At 57.0% G+C, this 24,141-nt stretch overlaps 1 protein-coding gene across 2 annotated transcripts; it reads right to left on the bottom strand.

Moving 5' to 3' along the window:
- Positions 1–1,081: 1,081 nt before the first annotated feature.
- Positions 1,082–23,572, bottom strand: ILVBL (ilvB acetolactate synthase like). 2 transcript variants are annotated; one of them, XM_037883954.2, is made up of 16 exons: positions 23,400–23,572; positions 16,081–16,250; positions 13,427–13,628; positions 12,408–12,535; positions 11,835–11,973; positions 9,978–10,089; positions 9,804–9,903; positions 8,968–9,065; positions 7,986–8,122; positions 7,274–7,408; positions 6,674–6,788; positions 4,492–4,661; positions 3,966–4,036; positions 3,427–3,498; positions 2,903–3,008; positions 1,082–2,332 (listed from the first exon to the last, which is right to left on the bottom strand). In XM_037883954.2, exons 2-16 carry the CDS (start codon positions 16,210–16,212, stop codon positions 2,154–2,156), a joined length of 1,896 nt encoding a protein of 631 aa, XP_037739882.1. In that variant the 5' UTR covers positions 16,213–16,250; positions 23,400–23,572; the 3' UTR covers positions 1,082–2,153. The 2 variants fall into 2 exon arrangements, with proteins under 2 accessions (XP_037739882.1, XP_037739881.1); XM_037883953.2 differs by lacking the exon at positions 23,400–23,572 and adding an exon at positions 17,147–17,268.
- Positions 23,573–24,141: the final 569 nt, after the last annotated feature.

Raw genomic sequence — 24,141 nt, 5'->3', positions numbered from 1 at the left:
TTTGTGATCCACTATAACCCCCTCGGTCCTTTGAAGCAGTATTACCACTTAGTCAGTCCCCATTTTGTAGGTTTGTATTTGATTTTTCCTTCCTAAATGAACTACTTGGCACTGATCTTTATTTACTTTCATTTTGCTAATTTCAGACCAATTCTCCAAATTGTTTTGAATTCTAATCCTGTCCTGCAACATGCCTGCAACCCCTTCCAGCTTGGTGTCAGCTGCAAATTTTATAAGATAGCACTCCTCTCTATTATCCAAGTCAAATACTGAATAAAGAAAAGGAGTACTTGTGGCACCTTAGAGACTAACAAATTTATTTGAGCATAAGCTTTCTTGCGCTACAGCTCACTTGTAGCTCACGAAAGCTTATCCTCTAATTTTGTTAGTCTCTAAGGTGCCACAGGTACTCCTTTTCTTTTTACGGATACAGACTAACACGGCTGCTACTCTGAAATACTGAATAGTACCACACCCAGGACGGACCCTGCAGGACCCTACTAACTATGCCCTCCCAGTTTAACAGCAAACCATTGATAACTACTCTTTGAGGTACTGTCTTTCAGTCAGTTGTGCACCCAACTTACAGTAAGTTTAGCTAGATGACATTTCCCCAGTTTTTGTATGAGACTGCTATGTGGGACAGTGTCAAAAGACTGACTACAGCTTCCCCTTTATCCTCTATGCCAGAGGTAGGCGGACTATGGCCCGTGGGACCGTCCTGCCGGGCCCTTGAACTCCCGGCTAGCCCCCTCCCCTGCAGCCTCAGCTCGCCGTGCCACCAGTGCTCTGGGTGGCGGGGCTGTGAGCTCGTGCTGGGCGGTGCGGCTGTGATAACTGCAGGGTGTAGTGTGTTAAGAGCACCAGGACTTCCTGTAAGTAGTACACCGTAAGTAGCAAATTCCTAGGGGGAGCAATTTAATACACTACACCCAGCTCTCCATACAGTTTCAGAACCCCGATGTTGCCCTCAGGCCAAAAAGTTTACCCACCCCTGCTCTAGGCCACCAATCCTGTCAAACCCCCGTGTTAACCATTAGGTGGCGCCCTTCCCACAGAGCAGCTATCGAGCCACACTTGGCCTGGTGCCATCATTCTCTTTATTGTTGGGGGAAACAATAGTGCGTGTGCTTGGAGAGAGAGAGGGAACCGCTCTGTTAACATCCCCGTTAACCGCGTACCACCCCCCCCGCCTGACCACGCCACCTCAGACTACGGTAATGGAGAGCTTGGCACCTGGGGCTGGGAGCAGCAGCACGCATGGCCCTGCCTGTGCCCTTTGAACATGCAGGCCCTCCCTAGGCTCCTAGGTGTGGCAGCAGCTGGAGGCTGGCCGGGAAGTGGCAGTGCAATGGCAGCTCATGGTCCTGGCTATGGGGCTGGAGAGCATGATGGTGACGGGCCTTGCCCAAAGCTGTTCAGGAAATGTATTTCTGCGTGATGGGGCTCTGGGGCAGCAGGGTCCCTGGGCTGGTCAGCCAGGGAGATGCCCTGGTAGTGCATCGTAGGGTGTTGGGGGAAATCCAACCCTGGTGGATCTGGTGTGAATCCCACCAGCTTTCCCTCAACCAAGACTCACAGCAGGGCTCAGCAGCGCCACTTCGTCCAAACGTTAGGCCTAGGCCAGGCTCCTGCCCCAGAGAGAGTCACCAGCCAATGACCCTGGCTTGCAGAGCTGGGCAACAAGCTGCCCCGCCCGCACCCCTCAGTGCCCAGGACCTCAGAAATTCAGCCCCACTGCCCAGTTGGAAAGCAAAACCCCCTGCTGTCACCAGAACAAGATCCCTGCAGCTGCTCTCACTACTGGCAGGAGCTTGCCAAAGCACAATGCCCATCCCCCACAAAAATAGGCACCTGCCCAGTGCTGAACTGAGAGACGCTTCCTTGTCCCTGCTGCCCTGGGGCTCTCTTCAGGTTGATCCCTACTAGCCAGTGTCCTGGCACCAATTTCCGGTTGAGGGGCTTGGGCTTTGGTTAGGACCCCAGTCCCTGGTAGGGATGGCTGTGTCAGTCTGCAGCAGCTCTGGGGCCAGAACAAGGAGGAGGATGAACTAAACACCGAAGAGGGTACTGTGCTGGTGTCTGTAGGGGGCCCAAGGCAGGCTGCTGCACCATGGCATGGGCAGGGAGCGCTGCGGGGACTGGTCCCAGCCCTACACAGAGATGGAGCCCTCCCGGAAGCTGGTTCTGCCAATCAGGGCGTTGATCAGGGTGGGGTGTCCCTGCCTGCAGGCCTCCTGCGCCCCCAGGATGATGTTGTCCATGAAGGTCTCGTCCTGGCGGCAGAGTAGGAAACCTTTCCCTCCTAAGCCTTCCGCCACCAGGTGGTAATCTGTGCAGGGAGGAGACTGGCTGTTAGCAAGGCTGCTGCCTGCTACAGCAGGGCCTGGGCACGGCGGTGACAGCCCACGTAGGCCACTAAGCAGGAAGAGCTGATTCCAGGAGGGTGGCCGCAATGGGCACACCAGGTGTGAGTGGCAGGCAGCAGGGAGGGACGGAAGGCATGCTGGGGTCTGCAGCTTCCAGGAATGCAGTGGAGAACAGTGGCAGGGAAGGCTGGGAGGGAATCCCCCAGCCCGTGGGGACTCACCGCAGAAGGAAAGGGCCGTTCAAAGTTCCCTTCCCACGGGGAGCCCGGCTTGGGTGGGCGGAGCAGGCATCAGTGCTGGGCCATGAACCCAGAGGTGTGATAGGACCTGCACCAATTCTGGGAACCTCCCGCTTTCCCTCCCTCGATGGGGGTGGCCTGCAGGAAGCGGCGCACAGTGGCTGCCCGCCTGGGGACAGGCTGCACAGGATCCGGAGGCACCCAGGGCCCCTGCTGAGCATGCTGCTCCCGTCACTGCACAGCGTCTCGGAGTAACGTCCCCAGGGCAGCAGGCTAATGGGGACCAAGACTCACCCACGTAGGCCAGGCCGCAGGCCACGTTGCTGCCCAGCAAGGGGACCTGCTCACGGGAGATCTGACTCCAGCAGGCGTCGTTCCCCACCAGCGCAATGACAGGCGTCTGAAAAAGCAAGAAGAGTGCTGCTCCCAAGGCACCAGAAGGGAGGGGCGAGGTCCCAGTGCCCGGTCCGCTCTGCCCTAGCGCCCTGCCCTGCACCCTCCCACTACACTGAGTCCATGCCAGCTCCTGTTGCCTTGGAAAAGGAACAGCAATGAAGGGGAGGCTGCGAAGGGGCCTGGGCATGAGTGCTGCCTGGACTAACTACAGGACCCCAAACCCATTTGCAGTGCCTCCAGGGCTGTGGTCACTCCCACATGTGCAGGGCCTCTTTAGTCCTTACTTTGTGTATGAATTTGGGGTAATGCGGGGTGGCTGGGCCTGGCGCCCAGGGGTCACTGTAGGCAGGGACCCATTGGCACAGGGTAACTGGGCCCAGCGCCCCAGGGTCCCCATTGGCACGGGGTCAGGGGGAGGTTACCTTGTGACGGACGAAGGTGTCAAACTCCATGATGCTGTAGCCGAGGGCGCCGTCACCGTAGAGGATCCAGACCTGAGGGCGGGGGAGGGAGGTGAGGTTCCCCTGGCAGAGCCCTCGGAGAGGTGAACACTTCCCCCCACATTAACTGGCGCAGGAGGTGTGCGTGCTGGTGCCTGCCTCCCAAGGGGCTGGGTGTTCGGGTGGGCGGGCAGGCAGTGTTGGGGGCCCCAGCGGTTCAGAGAGAGGCCTCTGGCAGTAAGCAGGCAAAGTGAGGAAAGCAGGAGGGAAACTGGGAGTCCTGGGCCAAGAGAGCCAATGGGGGATTCAGGAGACAAACCAGAAAGCCTGGGAATGTGGCATCCCCTATACCAGAGACCCTCACCAGAGCCGTGGGGTACTCTGCCCCCATGGCAAGCCTGTTTAAAGCCCCCATCAGGGTGAGGGGGGCACCTGCCCTGCCCATGGCACCTGTTAGAGCCCCGCCGGCAGGCCATGGGGGCACCCCACTAGAGCCCTCCTCTGGCTGGCTGGTTACTGACCTCAGAATCCGGCCGGCAGAGTTTGGCTCCGAGAGCAAATCCTCCCCCGACACCCAGTGTCCCGAAAGCTCCTGGAGAGAGAGGACAATGCAGAGGGGATGCCTGTCCTCGCCCGGGCATGCCAGGGAAAGCAGGGGCATGAAACCAACCCCCATTCCTTCCTGAACCCAGCCCTCACTGAGCAGAGGGGCTGCTGAGTGGCTCAGCATCTCCTCACCTGCTCCCATGGGCTCCTGGCACCAGCAGGGAAAAATAGGGTCAGCCCAGGGCAGCCTCAGGTTTTACCGTCCAGTGAGGCTGCCTGACTGCCCCCTCAGGCATTGTCCTTCTTGGCCCAGGGCTACAGGGGCATAGGTCCCACATCCATAGGGCAGGAGATCACCTCTGGGAACTGCCAGCCCCAGCTCAGAGCTGTGGGAGCAGGGCTCTGGGCTCAGCTGCACTGCAGAAGCCTTGCAAGGGATCTGCCACCATCCGCCCCCATGACAGATGGCAAGCAGTGCCTGCTCCAGAGAGCCCCCATTACCCGGGTCCAGCCAGCGCAGGGGCCCACGGGGCCGCACAATGTAGGCAGCGCTCCCCACAAAGTCACCCCCGTCTGCGACCAGCAGGCTGTTCTCGGGCAGCAAGTTGTCCACATGGTGTAGGAGCTTGAGTGGGTTCAGGTGCTGCTCCGTGGGCTCTTCCGACTTCTCTCTGTGCACACAGGGAGTACACACAGGTTCAGCTCCCCGGATAAACCTATTCACCACACTGCTGCTGCCCAGCACAGGGCTAAGCCTCCAGACCCTCGCTGTGTGACACTGCTCCCTGTTGCCCAGCAAAGGCCTGAGCCCTATGGCCCCTCCCTGGGAGAGACACTGCCCCCTGCTGACCAGCGCAGGGCTCAGCCCTACAGCCCCTCCCTGGGTGACACTGCCCGGCACAGGCCTGAGCCTATGACCCCTCCCTGGGTGACACTGCCCCCTGCCGACCGGCACAGGCCTGAGCCCTACGGCCCCCTGCCAACCAGTGCAGGGTTGAGCCTATGGCCCCTCCCTGGGTGACGTTGCCCCCTGCCGACCAGCACAGGGCTGAACCTCTAGCCCAGGGGTGGCCAACCTGTGGCTCCGGGGCCACATGCGGCTCTTCAGAGGTTAACATGCGGCTCCTTGTTTAGGCACCAATTCCGGGGCTGGAGCTACAAGCGCCAACTTTCCAGTGTGCCGGGGGTGCTCCCTGCTCAACCCCTGGCTCTGCCACAGGCCCTACCCCCACTCCACTCTTTCCTGCTCCCTCCCCTGAGCCTGCAGTGCCCTTGCTCCTCCCCCTCCCCTCCAGAGTCTCCTGCATGCCAGGATACAGCTGATCGGGATGTGCGGGGAGGGAGGGGGAAGTGCTGATCGGCAGGGCTACCAGGGGGTGGGAGGCGCTGGGAGCGGGGTAGGGGAACTGACGGGGGGCTGCTGACGTGTTAGTGTGGCTCTTTGGCAATGCACATTGGTAAATTCTGGCTCCTTCTCAGGCTCAGGTTGGCCACCCCTGCTCTAGCCCCTCTCTGTGTGACACTGTCCCCTGGTGCAGAATCATAGAGTATCAGGGTTGGAAGGGACCGCAGGAGGTCATCTAGTCCCACCCCCTGCTCAAAGCAGGACCAATCCCCAACTAAATCATCCCAGCCAGGGCTTTATCAAGCCTGACCTTAAAAACTTCAAAGGAAGGAGATTCCACCACCTCCCTAGGTAACGCATTCCAGTGTTTCACCACCCTCCTAGTGAAAAAGCTTTTCCTAATGTCCAACCTAAATCTCCCCCACTGCAACTTGAGACCATTACTCCTCGTTCTGTCATCTGCTACCACTGAGAACAGTCTAGATCCATCCTCTTTGGAACCCCCTTTCAGGTAGTTGAAAGCAGCTATCAAATCCCCCCTCATTCTTCTCTTCCACAGACTAAACAATCCCAGTTCCCTCAGCCTCTCCTCATAAGTCACGTGTTCCAGTCCCCTAATCATTTTTGTTGCCCTCCGCTGGACTCTTTCCAATTTTTCCACATCCTTCTTGTAGTGTGGGGCCCAAAACTGGACACAGTACTCCAGATGAGGCCTCACCAATGTCGAAGAGGGGAACGATCACGTCCCTCGATCTGCTGGCAATGCCCCATCTTATACATCCCAAAATGCCATTGGCCTTCTTGGCTATAAGGGCACACTGTTGACTCATATCCAGCTTCTCGTCCACTGTAACCCCTCGGTCCTCTCCTGCAGAACTTCTGCCTAGCCATCCGGTCCCTAGTCTGCAGCGGTACATGGGATTCTTCCATCCTAAGTGCAGGACTCTGCACTTGTCCTTGTTGAACCTCATCAGATTTCCTTTGGCCCAATCCTCCAATTTGTCTAGGTCCCTCTGTATCCTATCCCTACCCTCCAGCGTATCTACCACTCCTCCTAGTTTAGTGTCGTCTGCAAACTTGCTGAGGGTGCAATCCACACCATCCTCCAGATCATTAATGAAGATATTGAACAAAACCGGCCCCAGGACCGACCCTTGGAGCACTCCGCTTGATACTGGCTGCCAACTAGACATGGAGCCATTGGACATGGACACAGGGCTGAGTCTATGGCCCCTCCATGGGTGACACTGCCCCATGCTGCCCGGCACAGGGCTGAGCCTATGGCCCCTCCTGGGGTGCACAATGGGGACGATGCCACCCTATCAGCTCTACACCTACCGGTTTGCTTTCTCCTTCCTTTGGTCGCCATCCTTCAGACTCGTTGTCCAGTCCTGAGGTGGTGAGTAACTCTTGAGGCCTTGGGAAAGGCTCAGGAGGAAGGAGCCAGCGTCTCCTGCAGAGAGAGTGGGCAGCATGAGATTTTGACAGGCCAACCTGAGCAGGAGCTGGTCCCATGGGCCCCAAGCAGCACCAGTATCAGAGCAGAGCCAGTCTGCGGCGGCCCAGCTGAAGAGCTGGGTTACGTGCCCCAGCCTATTGCCTACAGCACGGTGGGCAGGCTCAGCAGACAGGTGGGTGCTGGGAGGAGCAGGGCAGGGCGTGGCTGAAGCACGCACCGACCTTCCCGCATGGGTCTGCTGCCCATATGAACCACTTACTCAGCGGGGTCTGTTCCCGTCAGCTCTGGTGGTGATTCTGTGATTCCACTTCCTGTGCCTGCTTTGCGCCCCCAGGGGCATGCTCAGGCTGCTCCCTGAGCCTGGGCAGCAGGCTAGGCGCTCGCTGAGGCATGGCGTGTGCCGGAGCAGGGGAAGGCCAGCAGCAGCAGAATGGGAGCTGATTCTGAGGCAGAGCGCTGAGCGCCCGCCTGCCCCTCACCTTGGATGGCCATGCGGGGCTTCCAGAAGACGTCCGAATTGCGCAGCATCAGGGCACGGTCCCGGTTGACAGCAATGATTGTGCTGCGCCGGCTCAGCACGCGGCCATAGGACAAACGGAAATCACACACCATGCCTTCCAGGGGACATCACAGGGGTGAGGGTTAGGTCAGCTCCCCCACCCCAGAAGCCCCCCAGCTCCATAATGCCTCGAGTATTACCTCCCCCCAACTGCCCAGCCCATCACACTCAACATCAGGCTCCCGCACCCCACCCCACAACCCTCCAGCATTAGCCCCCCCAACTGCCACTGCTCAGCCCCACCACACCCCACATCAAGCTCCCCCATCCCACAACCCCTGGAGCCCCATAACCCTTTGAGCATTACCTCCCCACCACTGCCCAACCCCGCCCCATAACCCCCCAGCATTACCCCCCACAACACTGCCACTGCCCAGCTCCACCACACTCCCACAACGGGCTCCTCCACCCCACAACTGCCCAGCCCCATAACACTTTGAGCATTACCCCACGCCACTGATAACCCTCAGGCCCACAACACCTCATCACTCACCCCCAGCCCTGCCCCACAACCCACAGCCCCCCACCCCCTCCTCCACTGACGTGCCATCCCAGCTCCCTGTCACTCCCAAGTCCAATGGCCCCAAGGTGCGACACCCTCCAGGCCAGTCCCCAGGCTGCATTCCACAGACCTGCCAGAATGACCAGGTCAGCCTCCTTCAGTACCTCTCGGCGGTTTTGACGGATATGTAGTGGGCTGTCCCTTCCCAGCATGCCCCTGGCCATCCCACCCAGGAAGCAAGGGATGCCGAGGGCCTCCAGGGCTTCCCTGCAGGGCACAGGGAAGGGTTACCTCTCAGCAGCTGAGTCACCTCATGGCAAAGGGACGCTTCACACTACTATGAACATGGGCGCTACCAGCGCAGCCCCCCTGCGCGTGTGGCCTCAGAGAAGCTGAACAAGTGGAAGTGTGAGAGAGGAGGGCGCGGTGCGGCAGCGTGCCTGAGGACGTGCGCGGCAGTGGAGGGCATGCGTGGCAGGGTGTGTCAGTGCATGAGGAGGGTGCATGGCAGCCGAAGAGCAAGGTTGTGTGTGTGTGTGTGTGTGTGTGTGTGTGTGTGTGTGTGTGCGCGTGTGTGAGAGAGAGAGAGCGAGCGCGCGGGGAGCATGCGTGTGTGTGTGTGTGAGTGTGTGTGAGAGTGTGTGAGAGAGAGCGCGCGGGGAGCATGCGTGGTGGGAGAACATGCTACGTGCTTGTTTCGTGGAGGGGGAAGACACATTTTTGTTAATTAAAGGACAGCCTCATTGAAACTAGAGGAAGCAGGTGCAAAGATGGCTCTGCCAGTGAACCTTAGCCTTGCCGTGCAGACCCTGTGCCATCCAACTCTGCTGATGCCCCTCAATCCCAACCTGCAGCCCCTACTATTCTAGCTCTGCTGATGTCCCTCTGTCCGGTCTGACACCCTCAGGTATCTCTCGGTCAGGCCAGGACAGATGTTGGCTCTCACCCTGTGTTCACATGGCCACTGGGGGAAGGCCATGGCCACCAGCCTGCAGATGAGCAGAGCTGAAAAAGCTGGGTAAGAGCCCTGAGGGCTGACCAGCAGTGCCCCCTGCCCTCGCAGAACCAGGGGCAGGGCAGGGAGAGGACTCTGAATGGAGCCGACTCTTCACCTGAGCTTCTCCACAGGCGTTGGGGGCAGGGTCACCTGGCTGCCCAGGAGCATGACAGGCTTCTTGGCACGGCTGACCAGCTCCACACACTGCTGCACCTGCACACAAATGGGAAGCACCATCAGAGCCTGGCAAGGCCAGGGGTCAGTGCAAAGGCTAGGCAGAACCTGGCAGGGCTAGCAGTCACTGGGGTCAGCGCAGTTGTTGGGCGCACCCTGGCAGGGTTGGAGGCAGTGCAGTGGCTAGGTGGAGCCTGGCAGAGCCAGGGGGCACTGCCAGTGACTAGGTGGGGCCAGCCGGTCAGTGTCAGTGGTTGGGTAAGGCCGGGCAGTCAGTGGGGTCAATGCCAATGGCTGAGCAGCTGTCACATGGCCCCTGGAACTACTCCTGGGCAGAGTTCAGCCAGCGGCATGAGGATGAGGAAGGAACTGGCAGGGAAGCTATGAGTGGGGATCTAGCAGGAACCACAGAGGGGTGAAGCAGGGGAGGGCAGAAAAGAGGCTGTGCCCAGCTCTGAGGACATGACAGTGCCAGAGCCAAGGGAGGGGCAGGCAGAGAGGGGTGAAGGGCTGGCGGAAGGGACTGGTGCTGGCACCAAAAGGCTGTAGGGTGACGAGGGCCCCAGGGACCCCGTGCCCTGCCACAGCGCAGCAATGCTCCTCCCCACCCCTCTTCTCCTTCTGAGGGCAGGGCCCAAAAGGGGATGGGCTTTCTGTGTGGGGGAGGGCAGTGTGCTAACGAGGAGCTCTGGGGGAAAGCTCCCAGTCACGGGGGGGAGGAGATGTGCTCCCTGAAGGGAGGGAGCACCAGGCCCCAGGCAATCCAGGGGCTCTCACCTGCTCTGCTGTGGCCTTTGGCACCTGCACGGGAAGGGGGGAGAAGTCCCTTGTCTCCCAGGCCCCTGCATACAGGTTCCTGAGGTGGTTGCACAGGTACCTGCGGGCGAGGTGCAGGGACAGTTGTTAGCTCCCAGCTCAGCGTTGCCCTTGGCAGGATAGGGCTGTACTCACCAGTTGAGGACTCCACCTAGAGGCCCCCTAGGGGTCTCTTTGAAGCCCAGCTCCTTCTCCACCAAGTGGTATGGGTAGAGTACATTGATCGGGAACTCCACAAACACAGGGCCTGTAGCACGAAGAGCAATGGTCAGCCAGCCATGGCCAACCCAGGCTCCCTCCCTGCCCAATGCCACCACCCCACAGGACATGGGCAATCCAGGTACCATCCCTGCCCTGCAGAGCATGGGCAACAGAGGCTCCCACCCTGTCCAATGCCCCAAATTATCCAGCCCCGCCCAACAGTGACATCCCAAATTGTCACCCCATAGGGCATGCGCAACCCTGCCCAATGCTGAAGCCCCATAGAACTTGGGTCCTGCCCAATGCTGATGCCAATGCCCCACACCATCACCCAGCAGGGTCAGGGCAGCCCAGACACAAGCTATTCCAATGCAGAGGAAAGATACAAAGAGTCACAGAAGAGGGTTCAGGGAAGAGCCCCGCAAATGTTTAAAGGTTTGGAAAACATGCCTTATAGTGATAGACGAAAGGAGCTGAATTTAATTAGCTTAACAAAAAGAAGATTAAAGGATGACTTGATTGCAGTTCTTAAGTACCTACTGAGGAACAAAAAATTGACACTGGGGTCTCTTCAGTCTAGCAGAGAAAGGTATAAAACGATCAAAGGGCTGGAAGTTGGAGTTAGACAAATTCAGACTAGAAATAAGGTGCAATTTTTTTAACAGTGAGAGTAATTACCCCCTGGAACAATTCCCCAAAGGTGGATTCTCCATCACTGTCAGTGTTACAATCGAGATGGGAAGCATTTCTGAGAGATGTGCTCTAGTACTAACACAGCTACCGGACTGGGAGCAGGAATGGTTTCAGTGCAGTTCTCTGGCCTGTGCTATGCAGGGATCAGATGATTACAATGGTCCCTTCTGTGAATATATGCAGGGCAAGGTAACTCAGAGTGTAGGCAGGGAGCTGCGCAGCCTGGGACACCCCAGTCGGGAGGCAGAGAAAAGCGGGTCTCCGCCCAAGAGAGGTGATGGATGGGGAGCTGGAAGCCCAGAGGGGGCGCCCTTGCTGGACCCCAGAGGGGGAAATATAGGGTCAGTGGCCCCGACCTGTGATAAACCCCACTGCCGCCCAGGTGCCGGCTGGTCCCAGCTCCCCAGTAGCAGTCACACTGCCCCACCTCTTCTGGGGTGTGGGTTCCACCCACAGTGGAACATGGATTGAGTTTCATGGGGAGGTATTGAGTTCAGGACTCTGTGAACTGGGCTGGGGACCCTGGCAGGGGGCTACGGGAGATGTTCCTGGGAGCCAGCAGTGCTATAGGAAAACAGGGCTGGGACCTGGGAAAACAGGGCTGGGAGAAGAATGAGGGGGGATTTGATAGCAGCCTTCAATTACCTGAAGGGGGGTTCCAAAGAGGATGGAGCTCGGCTGTTCTCAGTGGTGGCAGATGACAGAACAAGGAGCAATGGTCTCAAGTTGCAGTGGGGGAGGTCTAGGTTGGATATTAGGAACCACTATTTCACTAGGAGGGTGGTGAAGCACTGGAATGGGTTACCTAGGGAGGTGGTGGAATCTACATCCTTAGAGGTTTTAAAGGTCAGGCTTGACAAAGCCCTGGCTGGGATGATTTAGTTGGGGTTGGTCCTGCTTTGAGCAGGGGATTGGACTAGATGACCTCCTGAGGTCTCTTCCAACCCTATTATTCTATGACCTACATTCAAGTGAGTTTGATCTGACAGCAGGAGTGAGAGCAGTGGGACGGGCCTAGTGAGACCTGGATAGGAAAACCTCCCAGCCCATTAATCCTTTGCTGCATAGGAGGATAAGCCCCAGGAGAAAGGCTTTTACCTGGGGTGCCGGACTGTGCTGCGGCAATGGCTCTTCTCAGCGTGGGGACGATGTCCCGCACAGTCTTCACCGACGCACAGAACTTGCAGAGTGGCTTGAAGAGGCACAGCTGGTCAATGTCCTGGAGAGCGCCCCGGCCCTGCGCAGACAAACAGAACTGCAGTCCATGCTCCGATGGTCCTGCAGAACCCACTGCCCCCAGCCAGGCTGCTTCCTCCCCAGTGACCAAGCACAGTGGCTAATAGGGCCGTGCCCCTCTGAGTGTCTGTCTGGAAATGGGTCAGCAGAGATCATTGGGCTGGGAGGGATGAGACCTCACAGCCAACAGGGACGTGGTATTGACCATGGGTAGGGGTGAGGAATGCAAGTGGGGCTGGCTGTCCCTCTTTCCCGGCAGCACGGTCTAAGTCAGACTACTTCTGCTCCACACACCAATTGGCCCTTCTGTTAGGCCGCTGGAGCTGTCCAGAGACAGGGGCAGGAAGGGTTTTCCTGCTGTGGTGTGGCAGCACTGGGCACCCGCCTGCCACGGTGTGACAGCAACCCCTGCTATTGGCTGCACCACAGACTCACCTTCTGCAGTGTAGCAGCTGCCCCGCCGATCAGCAGCACCGGGGATTCGGCCATCTGGGCATTCTTTACAGCTGTCACAGTGTTGGTTACCCCAGGTCCCGCTGTTACTGCGGCGACTCCGACTGTCCCTGCAATGCAGAGCAGCCAGCCCACAGCAGGGCAGATGTGATGAATTGCACCCTTAGCACAGGCAGGTGGGCAGGCCAGGCCGTGGGGCGGGGGGGTTGGCAAGGGGGAGTTTAGGACAGGTGGCTGGAAGCCAGATTGCATGCACCAGCAAGCCTGTGCCTTGTTCCCCAAGCCAGAAAGACAACTCAGGCAATGATCTGCCCATTGCTCGGCTGAGCTGGTCACTACCCCCATTGCGCATGGCCCTTCCTGTTGCTGGGGAGAGCTGGTCACTGCCCCATTGCCCACGGCCATGCCCCTGCCCATTGCAGCAGTGAGCTGGTCACTGCCCCATTCCCGTGACCATGCCCCGCTCATTGCTGGGGGGAGCTGGTCACTGCCCCATTGTAGTATGGCAGGCACAGCCTTAGGAGGAAGGTCCCACAGCGAGTCTCACTGCACCCAGCTGAGGCCAGAACATGGAGTCAGTTAGTCTGGGTCCCCTGGTCCCTTTTCCCCCTGTGCCTCCCTGTAGTGGGGCGTATTGACCGCTCACAGACCCAGAGCCCCTCATTGAACCCTGGTGGGCGGAGCCACGCCACACTCAACCCTCCCGCCAGAAGTTAGTGGGTGGGACCGGAGGGGGGGTAGGTGCCACTCCCCCCAACAGACTACACTCCCACATGGGGGCCGGCCTGTCACACTATGTTCCCACCAGCAGAGGCTGACAGGTGAGCTGGGGACAGGTGAGCTGGGCACAGATGAACTGGGAGGGGGCAGAGCAGAGCCCATGCCTATGGAAGACATGGCTCTTCTGAGGACCTGCCTGCAGGGGGCACCCCAATCAATGTCCTTGTGCTGGGGGAGCTCCCGCCCCAGACCCTGGGCAGGTCTCCTTGTGTGGTGTGTACCTGAGAGCCTGGCAACTGCGTCGGCAGCAAACACAGCTGTGGCCTCGTGTCTTGTGTCCACCACGCGGATGCCCAGCTTCTCGCTGGCCACCAGAATGGGCGAGATGTGGCCTCCTACCAGCGTGAACAAGTAGCGCACCCCATGGGCCTTCAGGACCTCTGCAACAAGTTCTCCCCCGTGCCGGGTACTCTTCGGCTCTGTCTGAGAAGGATAGGGAACATCAGAGCCCTGGCCCATCAGCTCAGAACGCGCAGGCCAAGGCAGGATACAGACCAGCAGAGGTCAGCCCAGCAGAGCACCAGCTTGGCAGGGCAGGGCAAGGAGGCCAAGTCAGGAAGCAGACTGGCAGAGCGCTGGCCTGGCAGAGCAGGGGCCGGGTCAGGATGCAGACCAGCAGAGCGTCAGCCTGGCATGGCAGGAGTGGGGTCAGGACACAGACAGGCAGAGCGCCGGCCCAGCAGAGCAGGAGGCAGGAGCCAGGTCAGGATGCAGACCAGCATAGCACCAGCCTGGCAGGGCAGGAGCCGGGTCAGGACGCAGACAGGCAGAGCGCCGGCCCAGCAGGGAAGGGCAGGAGGCAGACCAGCATAGCACCAGCCTGGCAGGGCAGGAGACAGAGGCCGTGTCAGGAAGCAGATTGGCAGAGCGCTGGCCTGGCAGAGCAGAAGGCAGGGGCCAAGTCAGGACAGAGACCAGCAGAGTGCCGGCCTGGCAGAGCAGGGGCCGGGTCAGGACGAAGACCGACACAGTGCCATCCTGACAGAGCAGGAGGTGGGGCCAGGTCAGGATGCAAACCAGCAGAGTGCTGACCTGGCAGGGCAGGAGGCAGGGACCGGGTCAGACGCAGACTGGCAGGGCAGAATGCGGGGGCTGGGGCACGACGCAGAGCACCTGGCCCACAGAGCAGGGCACTGGGCCCGGGTCAGGATGCCGACTGGCAGAGTACCGGTCCGGTAGGGCAGGATGCAGAGAGGCAGAGTGCTGGCCTGGCAGGGCAGGGGCTGGGTCAGGATGCAGACCGGCAGAGCACCAGTCTGGCATAGCAGGAGGCGGGGTCAGATGCAGACCAGCAGAGTGCCAGCCCGGCGGGGCAGTGTCTGGGTGTCTCCCCATGGACACTGTGGGGGGACATTGTGCAGGGCAGAGATGGTGCTAATGGCCAGAGGCGTGCAGCTCCAGCACACACTGGGACCCAGGGATAACCAACTAGTGACCTGGTTAGCTCTGAACATGCTGTGTGCCCATCCCCCACCTGATTAGGAACCCTGGCAGCTCATGGTGAGTTGTCATGCAAGAAGTCTAGGTTGGCACGTGGCCTGTATCCAGTCTGGCACCATGTGACTCTGCAGGGCAGATGGGACCCCCGGACATGGCTCCTCCTTCCAGCCAGCTCTCTGGGCAGTAGGGTATCCCAGGGAGCTGCTGGGGCAGTTCAGAGTGCCCGGAGCATGTGTAGACATGCCCTGGTTAAGAGAGGATTGAACAGCAGCCTGGACTTCCCCAGAATGCACTGCCACAAGGCACAGGGATGCTGCTGCATGGACATGTCCCAGCTGTGTTTGCAGGAACCAGTGAGGCAGGAGCATCCTAGGTCCCTATTGTGTGGGCAGCGTGTGATGCTTCCTAGGGCTCTTCTCATGGGTAGGGCCTTAGCAAATTCTCTGCCATGAAAAACGCATCACAGATGGTGAAATAAGATCTCCCCTGTGAAATCTGGCACCCAGCTGGGGACTCCTTGGGATTGAGACTTCCTCTTCCCCTGCAGGGGCTGCTCCCTGGGCCGGTCAGACCCACCTCTGGGATCTCCCCTGGTTGCAGGAAGCTCCACGGCTCCAGCTGTCACATCCTCACGCTGGGGTGGGAGACTGCTGGAAAACCAAACCTATGGTAATCCACCGTCCATACCCTGCGACCCTCACTTCTGCACTGCTGCTGCTGGCAGCAGCCTTGGCTTTAGAGCTGGGCACCCAGCCAGCTGCGTTCTGCTCTGGCTGCCCAGCTCTGAAGGCCGTGCCTCTGCCAGGAGTAGGGCAGAAGTAAGGGTGGCAATCCCATGACCCCTCTACAATAGCCTTGTGACCAGTCTTTTGGGTCAGGACCCTGATGGTTACAATACAGTGAAATTAGATGTAAACAGCTGAAAACGTGAAATTGACTAATTTTAAAACTCCCAGGCAGTGAAATTGACCAAAATGGACCATGAATTTGGTAAGGCCCTACTCAAGGGACTTGAACGCAGAGAAACCCCTTGGTATCCCTCTCCCGTGGGAGGGAACCAGTGCAGGTGACGGGTCCCCTGAGAACCAGCATGCAAATATGGGACATCCCGAGCACAAACGCCCCCTGGACAGGGAGACCTTTCCACCAAACCCACAGGAACTCCCGCCACCTTAGTTTTGGAATCAGGAGAGCAGTGCAGGGCTCTGGCCATTCCTGAGAGCTCATATTGGGGGGAAGCCTCACCATGTGCACTTCTGCACTTAGCAGCCTCATCAGCACATAGTCCTGGGTAGCCACCAGTGCAGTGAATCTGTCCTGGGATCTCAGTGCAGATGCTACCCAAGCTCCCCTCATCCACCTTCATCCCTTGCCATTCTCTCTAAGTCTTGCATGGCAGGAGTCTATTTGAAAGGGGGAGCTGTCTCAGCTTTACCTTATGCCAGAGCTGGTAGATCAGCCCCAGTTTGTGAGCTGCCCCAAGCAGAGCTGTCCCCAGTGCCCCCAGCAGCACAAGGAGCCAGGCACTGGAGCAGCTGCTGCTGGATGAGACAGCAGCAGGATCCATGGAGGCAACTTCAGTGGCAGAGTCACCAACACACACTCCTGTTGCAAAAGGCAAGCACAGAACATAACCAGTCACTCTCACATGTGCTGCCAGCCACTCCCCCTTGCCACAGTGGCCAGCCTCTGCCCTCCGCCAGAATGGCTGTCTCCTCCCGCTGCCGCCAGAGTGGCCAGCTCTTCTTCCCCCCTGCCCGAGCGGTTGCCTACTCTCCCCGCTGCCAGAGCGGCCAGCCCCTCTTCTCCCTCCCACCAGAACAGCCGGCCTCTCTTCCACTCCCTGCCCCTGACCAGAAAAGCCAGCCCCTCTTCCCTCCCACGCCAGAGTGGCCAGACCCTTCCCCACCACCATCAGTGTCTGGTAAGCCCCTCTTGTGGTGCCAACTAAACCCTTCTGCTGCCCCTTGTGCCATATTTTTTACAGCCCGTGCATAACCCAGATGGTGCCGTGATGGAGACATGGCAACCGACCAAAGGCCAGAGCTATCTGGCAGGATCACCTGTCACCACCGCAAGTGTCTAACCCTGATGTAAGGTGGGACATGGTGCTGCCACTGGCTCTTACATCTGCTGTTCCAGAGTGCCAGGACAGCGCCAGACATGCCAGCAAAGCCCTTAGGCTCCGCAGGCTAGAGAGCTGTGGATACGGAGTGTCCCCTTTACTAGGCTGTTCCATGGTGCTCCCAACTGCCTCCCAGCCAGACATGAATTCACCTTCCCAACCCTATGGGAGGAGGCAAGGCACATCATCCCCATATTAAAGATGGGGAATTAAGGCGCAGCAGGATGAAATGCCTTGTCCAAGGGCACCCACGGAGACAGTGGCAGAGAAACAGTACCCAGAAGCCCTGGATCCCAGACCTGTCCTTTGGCCTAGACCCCCTCCGCCCACACTACAATTAAAGTGCAGGCAGCGTTCAGAAATGCAGGTTCCTGACCTGTAAGAAGTTCTTGGAGATGGACTCTGCACATTCACCCCCTCTGGAATGTGCCAGCTCTGCAAGCTGGACTCTTGTCACAGTGGTGCTCATTGGAGTTCTCTTGTACCTCTACCCCTCCCATCACCGGCCCTGACCCTTCAGAGGCGAGGCTATAAAAGGAGGGGTTTGGCGTGCTGGTTGACTCAGCTCCTTCCACCACTTCCTCAAATCTGACTGTAAGTAGGACTCTGAGCAAGAGGGAAGGCAGGCAGGCAGGCAGGGAGGGTGAACGTGCAGAGTCTATCTTGGAGAAACATGGGGAGCAACCTTAATTTGTTCTGCAAGTGGCCTCTACACCCCCAGTGGAGTGGGATGAGGAAGCCTAGCTAGATAAGAACCGCAGTGCTGCCTCACCAAACTCAGCAGCCAACGTAGCTGCAAAATCCAGGGAAAGCATGAGCTGAGCACCAGATGGCAGCTCTGAAGCTCTTCAATACAGGAATATGCATAAGGCAGGCCATGGAAGCAGTCTTCGCCCTAGTCAAGTGTGCCCTTGTGGAAGAGGAACACAGGTGTGTTTATAATGCTCCTCATTACAGAGTCTACTCTATTTGGAAAGGCATTGGGAAGTGAGTGCCTGATTGTTTCTCTTTTCCCCATGTGACGGGGTGCCCGCCCACTTCCTGGATCCCAACAGGACTGGCCCTGAGAGGGTTAAAACCGGCCTAGGGAGGCTGAGGGGCAAGCACCCAAAGGAAAGGCTGCAGGGGAAACAGCCAATTAGGGCAAAGGCTGCGGACAATTAGGACAGCAGCTGGACCAGCCAATCAGGGCTCAGCCGGTCCATATAAAAAGAAGTTGCAGACCATTGAGAGTCTGCTGCAGGGAGCCCTAGGGAGAAGACTGGCTTCCTCGAGGGCTCCTGGTTGGCTGCCAGGACTTACAGGCTTGAGGCCCTGGGAAGTGGCACCAGCTCCTTTGCCCTGAGGCAGGAGCAGAAGGAACTGAGGCTGTGGAGAAGTGGCCCAGGGAATAGAGACAGTGAGCTGGAAGGAAGAGGCAGCAGGAAGCTGCTGTTTGCAGGGGCCTGGAGTAGTGGGCAGACCTGTCGTCCCCCCCCCCCCCGCCAGCTGCTGAAGGAGCAGCCCAGCTGTGGACTGCCAAGCAGTTGAGAGGGGTGGCTGAACTCTTGTTGGAGGACTCCCCCCAGAAGAGGGGGAAACCGGATGGTGACATGGCCAGAGGGCTGTGCCACGAAGCAGACACTGAGAGAAAGGAGCCATAATGGGTCTGCAGGCGGAGGCAAAGACAGGAGAGCCACCACCACCCGGTTCACCCACGAGCTAATTCCCAAAACGCCCAGCAGGAGGCATCAGTGTGGTGAGTGACCCCATGATATGCCATAAGAGACAGAGCCTAGGTGAATCCTTAGACCTATTCTAATAGAAAGCCAAATGACTTCTTAGCATCCAAGGTGAGCAGCTTAGCTGAGGGAGAGCAAGGTCTAGGGGAAAATATTAGCAAGTTTATGGACTGGTTAAGATGGAATTTTGTGTCTAGCTTGGGGAGCAATGTGGCTGGAGGACAGACACTTTATTTTTGTGAATGACCATATAAGGCAACCATGAGATCCTGCAGCTCACTCAGTCTTCATAGTTTCTTAACTGAAAGATGAAAAAGGCTCAGGAAAGCACCAGGGGCTGTGTGTGTATGGGGGGAGCTGAGTTAGTACAAGACTGAGGTCCCACATCAGTGTGGGCTCCCTAAACAGAGGGTAGACATTCATTAACCTCTTAACTAAATTGTGGCTGAATAGTCCTTTGTCCAACCAATGCTTGATGAGCAGCAAGAACTGTGAGATGCTACTAACTGTATGGAGAGATTTCAGATGGTGCGAGCACTCCAATGTGGATTGAAGAGAAGCTGAATCTGGGTTTGTTCTTGCTAGATGCCCACAAGGAGACCCTTTTCGACTTATGATCCGAACACCGTTGAGCTGAATGTTTCCTGGAGTTCAGTGGAACCTCCTGCCCCACTTAAAGTACGGATTGGATGAATGGACTATGAGGTGGACAGAAAGCTGGCTAGATTGTCAGGCTCAACGGGTAGTGATCAACGACTCAATGTCTAATTGGCAGCTGGGATCAAGCGGAGTGCCCCAGGGGTCTGTTTTGTTCAACATAGTCATTAACAATTGGGAGGATGTTTTGGACTGCACCCTTGGCAAGCTCGCGGATGACACTAAGCTGCGGGGGAGAGGTAAATATGCTGGAGGGTAGGGATAGGGTCCAGAGTGACCAAGACAAATTGGAGGATTGGGCCTAAAGAAATCAGATGAGGTTCAACAAGGATCAAAGAATCCCAGGCACTGCTACAGGCTGGGGACCCACTGGCTAAGCAGCAATTCTGCAGAAAAGGACCTGGGGATTACAGTGGATGAGAAGCTGGATATGAGTCAACAGTGTGCCCTTCTTGCCAAGAAGGCTAAGGACATATTGGGCTGCATTAGTAGGAGCACTGCCAGCAGATCGAGGGACGTGATCGTTCCCCTCTATTCGGCACTGGTGAGGCCACATCTGGAGTACTGTGTCCAGTTTTGGGACCCCCACTACAGAAAGAATGGACAAATTGGACAGGGCAATGAAAATGATTAGGGAGGCTGGGGGTACATGACTTATGAGGAGAGGCTCAGGGAACTGGTCTTATTTCGCCTGCAGAAGAGGAGAGTGAGGGGGGATTTGATAGCAGCCTTCCCCTACCTGAAAAAGGGGGGCAGGGAGCTGATGTTGCACTCATATGACTTTATGAAAATATGCTAATGAGTGTGAATACAATGTTACTGGAATATGCTTCATGCAAAAGGTCTCTTGTAAGGTATCATTACAAGGTTTTTAATTGAGTGTGGTTATCCTATTTGTATAAATGTATCATTCTTGTATCTGAAACGAGAAATAGAAATAACTCTGAGCTCCTATTGTAGTTATGCAACGTGTGGGCCATTAATGGTGGTTTGGAATCTCGATGGCTCCCATCAACTAGGACAATTGGTAAATGACTCTGTTTACTTGCAAGCCTTCCTGTTGGTCAGGCCAGGAAGAATGAATGCTCGGGGTCTCACAAGACATGTGACCATGTCTCTTGGTACTGGAATCCACCTTAAACCTGGTCCTTTTCCACTTAGAAGGAGGGGTGGGGACCCAGAGAGACAAAAGATTTCTATCTTGTGCCAAAGCTATATAAGGGGGTGGAACAGAACAAAGGAGGCTCCAGTCATGAGACATCCCCTAGTTACCACCTGAGCTGGAACTACCAAGGACTGTACCAGGGGAAAGAATTGGGGCCCAGACTATGAAGGAGTCCAGACTGTGAAAGAAGCTTATTGGAACATCCGAGGGTGAGATTTTATCTGTAATCAGTTTCTTAATGTATTAGGCTTAGACTTGCATGCTTTGTTTTATTTTGCTTGGTAACTTACTTTGTTCTGTCTATTACTTGGAACCACTTAAATCCTACTTTTTATACTGTTTTGCTCATTAACCCAGAGTAAGTAATTAATACCTGGGGGAGCAAACAGCTGTGCATCTCTCTATCAGCATTATAGAGGGTGGACAATTTGAGTTTACCCTGCATAAGCTTTATACAGAGTAAAATGGATTCATTTGGGGTTTGGATTCCATTGGGTGCTGGAGACAGGAGCACTTCTTAAACTGTTTTCAGTTAAGTCTGCAGCTTTGGGAAATGTGGTTCAGACCCTGGGTCTGTGTTGAACCAAACTGGTGTGTCTGGCTCAAGGCAGGGTTCTGGAGGCCCAAACCTGCAGAGAAAACCGGCTCAGAGGTAATCTCAGCACACCAGGTGACAGTCCCAAAGGGGTTTCTGAGATCATACCCATCACAGGGGGTTCCAAAGAGGATGGAGCTAGGCTGTTCTCGGTGGTGGCAGATGACAGAACAAGAAGCAATGGTCTCAAGTTGCAGTGGGGGCGGTGTAGGTTGGCTAATAGGGAAAACTATTTCACTAGGAGGGTGGTGAAGCACTGGAATGGGTTACCTAGGGAGGTGGTGGAATCGCCATCCTTAGAAGTTTTTAAGGCCCAGCTTGACAACGCACTGGCTGGGATGATTTAGTTGGGGTTGGCCCTGCTTTGAGCAGGGGGTTGAACTAGATGACCTCCTGAGGTCTCTTCCAACCCTAATCTGCTATGATTCTTAGGAACAGGAGAGGTCCAGGTGTGTCAAAGTCCAATGAGCCATGCTGTCAAAAGGAGAAAATATGAATCTGGATGGCAAATCCAACCTCTCTGCGGAGTCAATAGGTCTGGAATTACTAGGAGAGGCCAGTAAACTCCTGCAGTTGATCTGAAAACCACTTATCTTGCCCAGGCCAGGGCAATCAGAATAATTACGGTTTTGTCTTGTTTGATTTTTCCTGAGAGCTCTCTGAATTGGAGAAACTGGAAGTGGGAAATGCACAGAGACCTGCTCTCCAGCCTAGAAGGAATGCATCCAAGACAAACTGGCCGCCTGCTCCTGAGCTGAGGCAAAACCACTGAGATTTGGAGTTGTCTTGTTGGAAATAGGTGCATGTCTGGATACCTCCAGCAGGAGAAGATATTGCTTGCTACAGAGTCCCTGAGAGGCCACTCATGCTGATTGTCCACTCAACTGATCTGTGACATTGAGACCTGTAGGATAAATTTGGTGTACTGAGCACCACCCCCACAGAGCCACAACCTCTTTGCACAGATGGCTGAAACTGGTTCCTCCTTGCTTGTTCACATGAAACATCACTGCAGCATTGCTGGTAACTACTCTATCCCTGAGCTGAATTAGTGCTGCAGGAACCTTTGCAATCCCTGAATTCTATAATCCTAACTGTGTAAATACAAAGTCCATCTCTAATCTGTAAACATGACATTTTGACCGTCATCTCCCAGTGACTTCAGAGCAAGCTTGCTCACCTTGCAAGTAAAAACATTGTTTTCTGACCTGTTGGCCCCAGAGGTTGGAGAATCAAACTGGGCTTTTTCCTTTTCATGTACTGTCACTAGTACGTGGCTGGGCAGGCCAAATTCAGTCCTCACTGACACCTGTGCAGCCTATTTACCTTCAGTGGGTTTGCAGTTACCACCAAGAGCTACAAAAGTGAAGAGAGAATTTGGCCTGTGGGGCCTTTATGACTAAGGTTGATGCATGCGAAGGAAAAGTCTTAAGGAACAGAAGGTGACGGGTGGTTGCATGAACCCAGTAAACCACCAGGAAGCCTTGGTAGTTTGTGAGACATTAAACCTGAAAGTTATTTTAGCTACATTCATGCCTTTTCCTACCATTGCAGTTCCCCCTTCACTCTGGTAATTAGTATCAGGAGGACTGAGAGAGCTAAAGCAAGTGCTGTATCCTCTCGTGGGGGGGATATGAATGGAATCCTGGCCTTCAAAGGGGACTCTACATTCATCTCTAACATAGATTCATAGAGTTTAAGGCCAGAAGGGACATTAGATCAGCTAGTCTGACCTCCGATAGCACAGGACAGAGAATTCCACCCAGTAACCCAAGCGTGAGCCCAGTAACTAGTCTTGGGCATCAAGACCTGGAGAATCCACCACTTCCGGGGATAGTTTGTTCTTATGCTTAATCACCTGCACTGTGAAATTTCTTCCTCATTTCTAATTTGAACTTGTCTGGCTTTAACTTCCAGCCGCTCGATCAGTGGTGGGCAACCTGCGGCCCATCCGGATAGTCCGCTGGCAGGCCGCCAGACGGTTTACCTTAAGCCGGTTGCTGCGTGTCCTATCCTCAGAGGTTCAGGAGAAGAACTTTTCTCCCTCCTCCTTGCAACCACCTTTTTAAAGGTGACCCCTCCCATACGGGCCCACGCTGCACCCCCCTCCCCCCTTCTAGGCTCTAGCCCAGCAGCCCCCAAACTTGCGAGGGTCGCACCCCGCTTCCCCCTGTCCGGGGCCCCGCAGCTCCAGGGGGGACAGGGACAGAGGCAAGGGGGCTACAGGGGGGGCCGGCAGGGGGGCTGAGGACGTGGGCAGGAGCGGGACCGCGGCAGAGCCGGGGGGGTGGGGAGGGCTGGCCCAGGCCTCGCCACACCTCCCTGCAGGCTCCCCTGGGGGCGCCCCGCTCTCGCCCGAGGCTCCCCGGCTCTCGTTCCCCCCGCAGGCGGCGGGGGAAGGGACGGCCCCAGCCACCGAGTCTGCCCGCCCCGCCCCTCCGGGGCCCCTCGCTGGCGACCCCCCCCGCCCCCCACCGGCCGCTGCACGTACCGGGCCCGCAGCGAACGGAAGCCGGCGAGCCTCGAGTCCGAGTCCGAGTCCGAGTCCGGGTCCGGGTCCGAGCGCACGCGCGGCCTCTCCTGACGGCGCCGGAACGCCTCCTCTCACGTGACCCCCGCTTCTGCCCTACCGGGCCGAAGGGCCTCTAGCCTCCGGGGGAGGGGGACGGGGAGGGGGTCACGTGGCTAAGATGGACTGCGCGTGGGTAGCCCCGGGGGCGGAGTCAGTGACCCGTCCGCCGCCCCAGGGCGTTGCCTTGGCGACGGTGTCACTCACTGGGTGTCTCCCTCCCTCCCTCCCCCCACCGCGGTGGGGTCGGTGGCTGGGTCCCTCTCGCCTCCCAGCCGCCGCACAGGGCTGGCAGGTTCGTACGGCTTTCGGTGGTGCCCAGAGTGGGTCCAAGTCCCGCCCCGTCCCCCACACACCTTCTGAAGGCTCCGGGAGGGAGTTTGGGAGCGGGGGGTTGGGGTGCAGAAGGGGGGGCGGGCACAAAATTCAGCCACCAGGATTGCCATGACATTATCGGGGATACTGTTGCTGATGGCTTGTAGTCCATCCTCGTGTGGAGTATTGGCATAAAGAGCTTCTACATCCATAGTGGCAGCAACCAGCAGCCAAGAACAAGTGACTTCCTCCAACACTCTGCAGAGAAGCAGAGCGGGAAAGTCCCCAGCAGAACAAAGGGTGATGTGTGAAGACAAAGCCCTGGCTGGGATGATTTAGTTGGGGATTG

The sequence above is a fragment of the Chelonia mydas genome, chromosome 20 (genome assembly GCF_015237465.2).
Source record: "Chelonia mydas isolate rCheMyd1 chromosome 20, rCheMyd1.pri.v2, whole genome shotgun sequence".
Lineage (NCBI taxonomy): Eukaryota > Metazoa > Chordata > Testudines > Cheloniidae > Chelonia > Chelonia mydas.
Note: the sequence above shows the minus strand (reverse complement) of the source record. Positions and strands in the feature narration are given on the sequence as shown.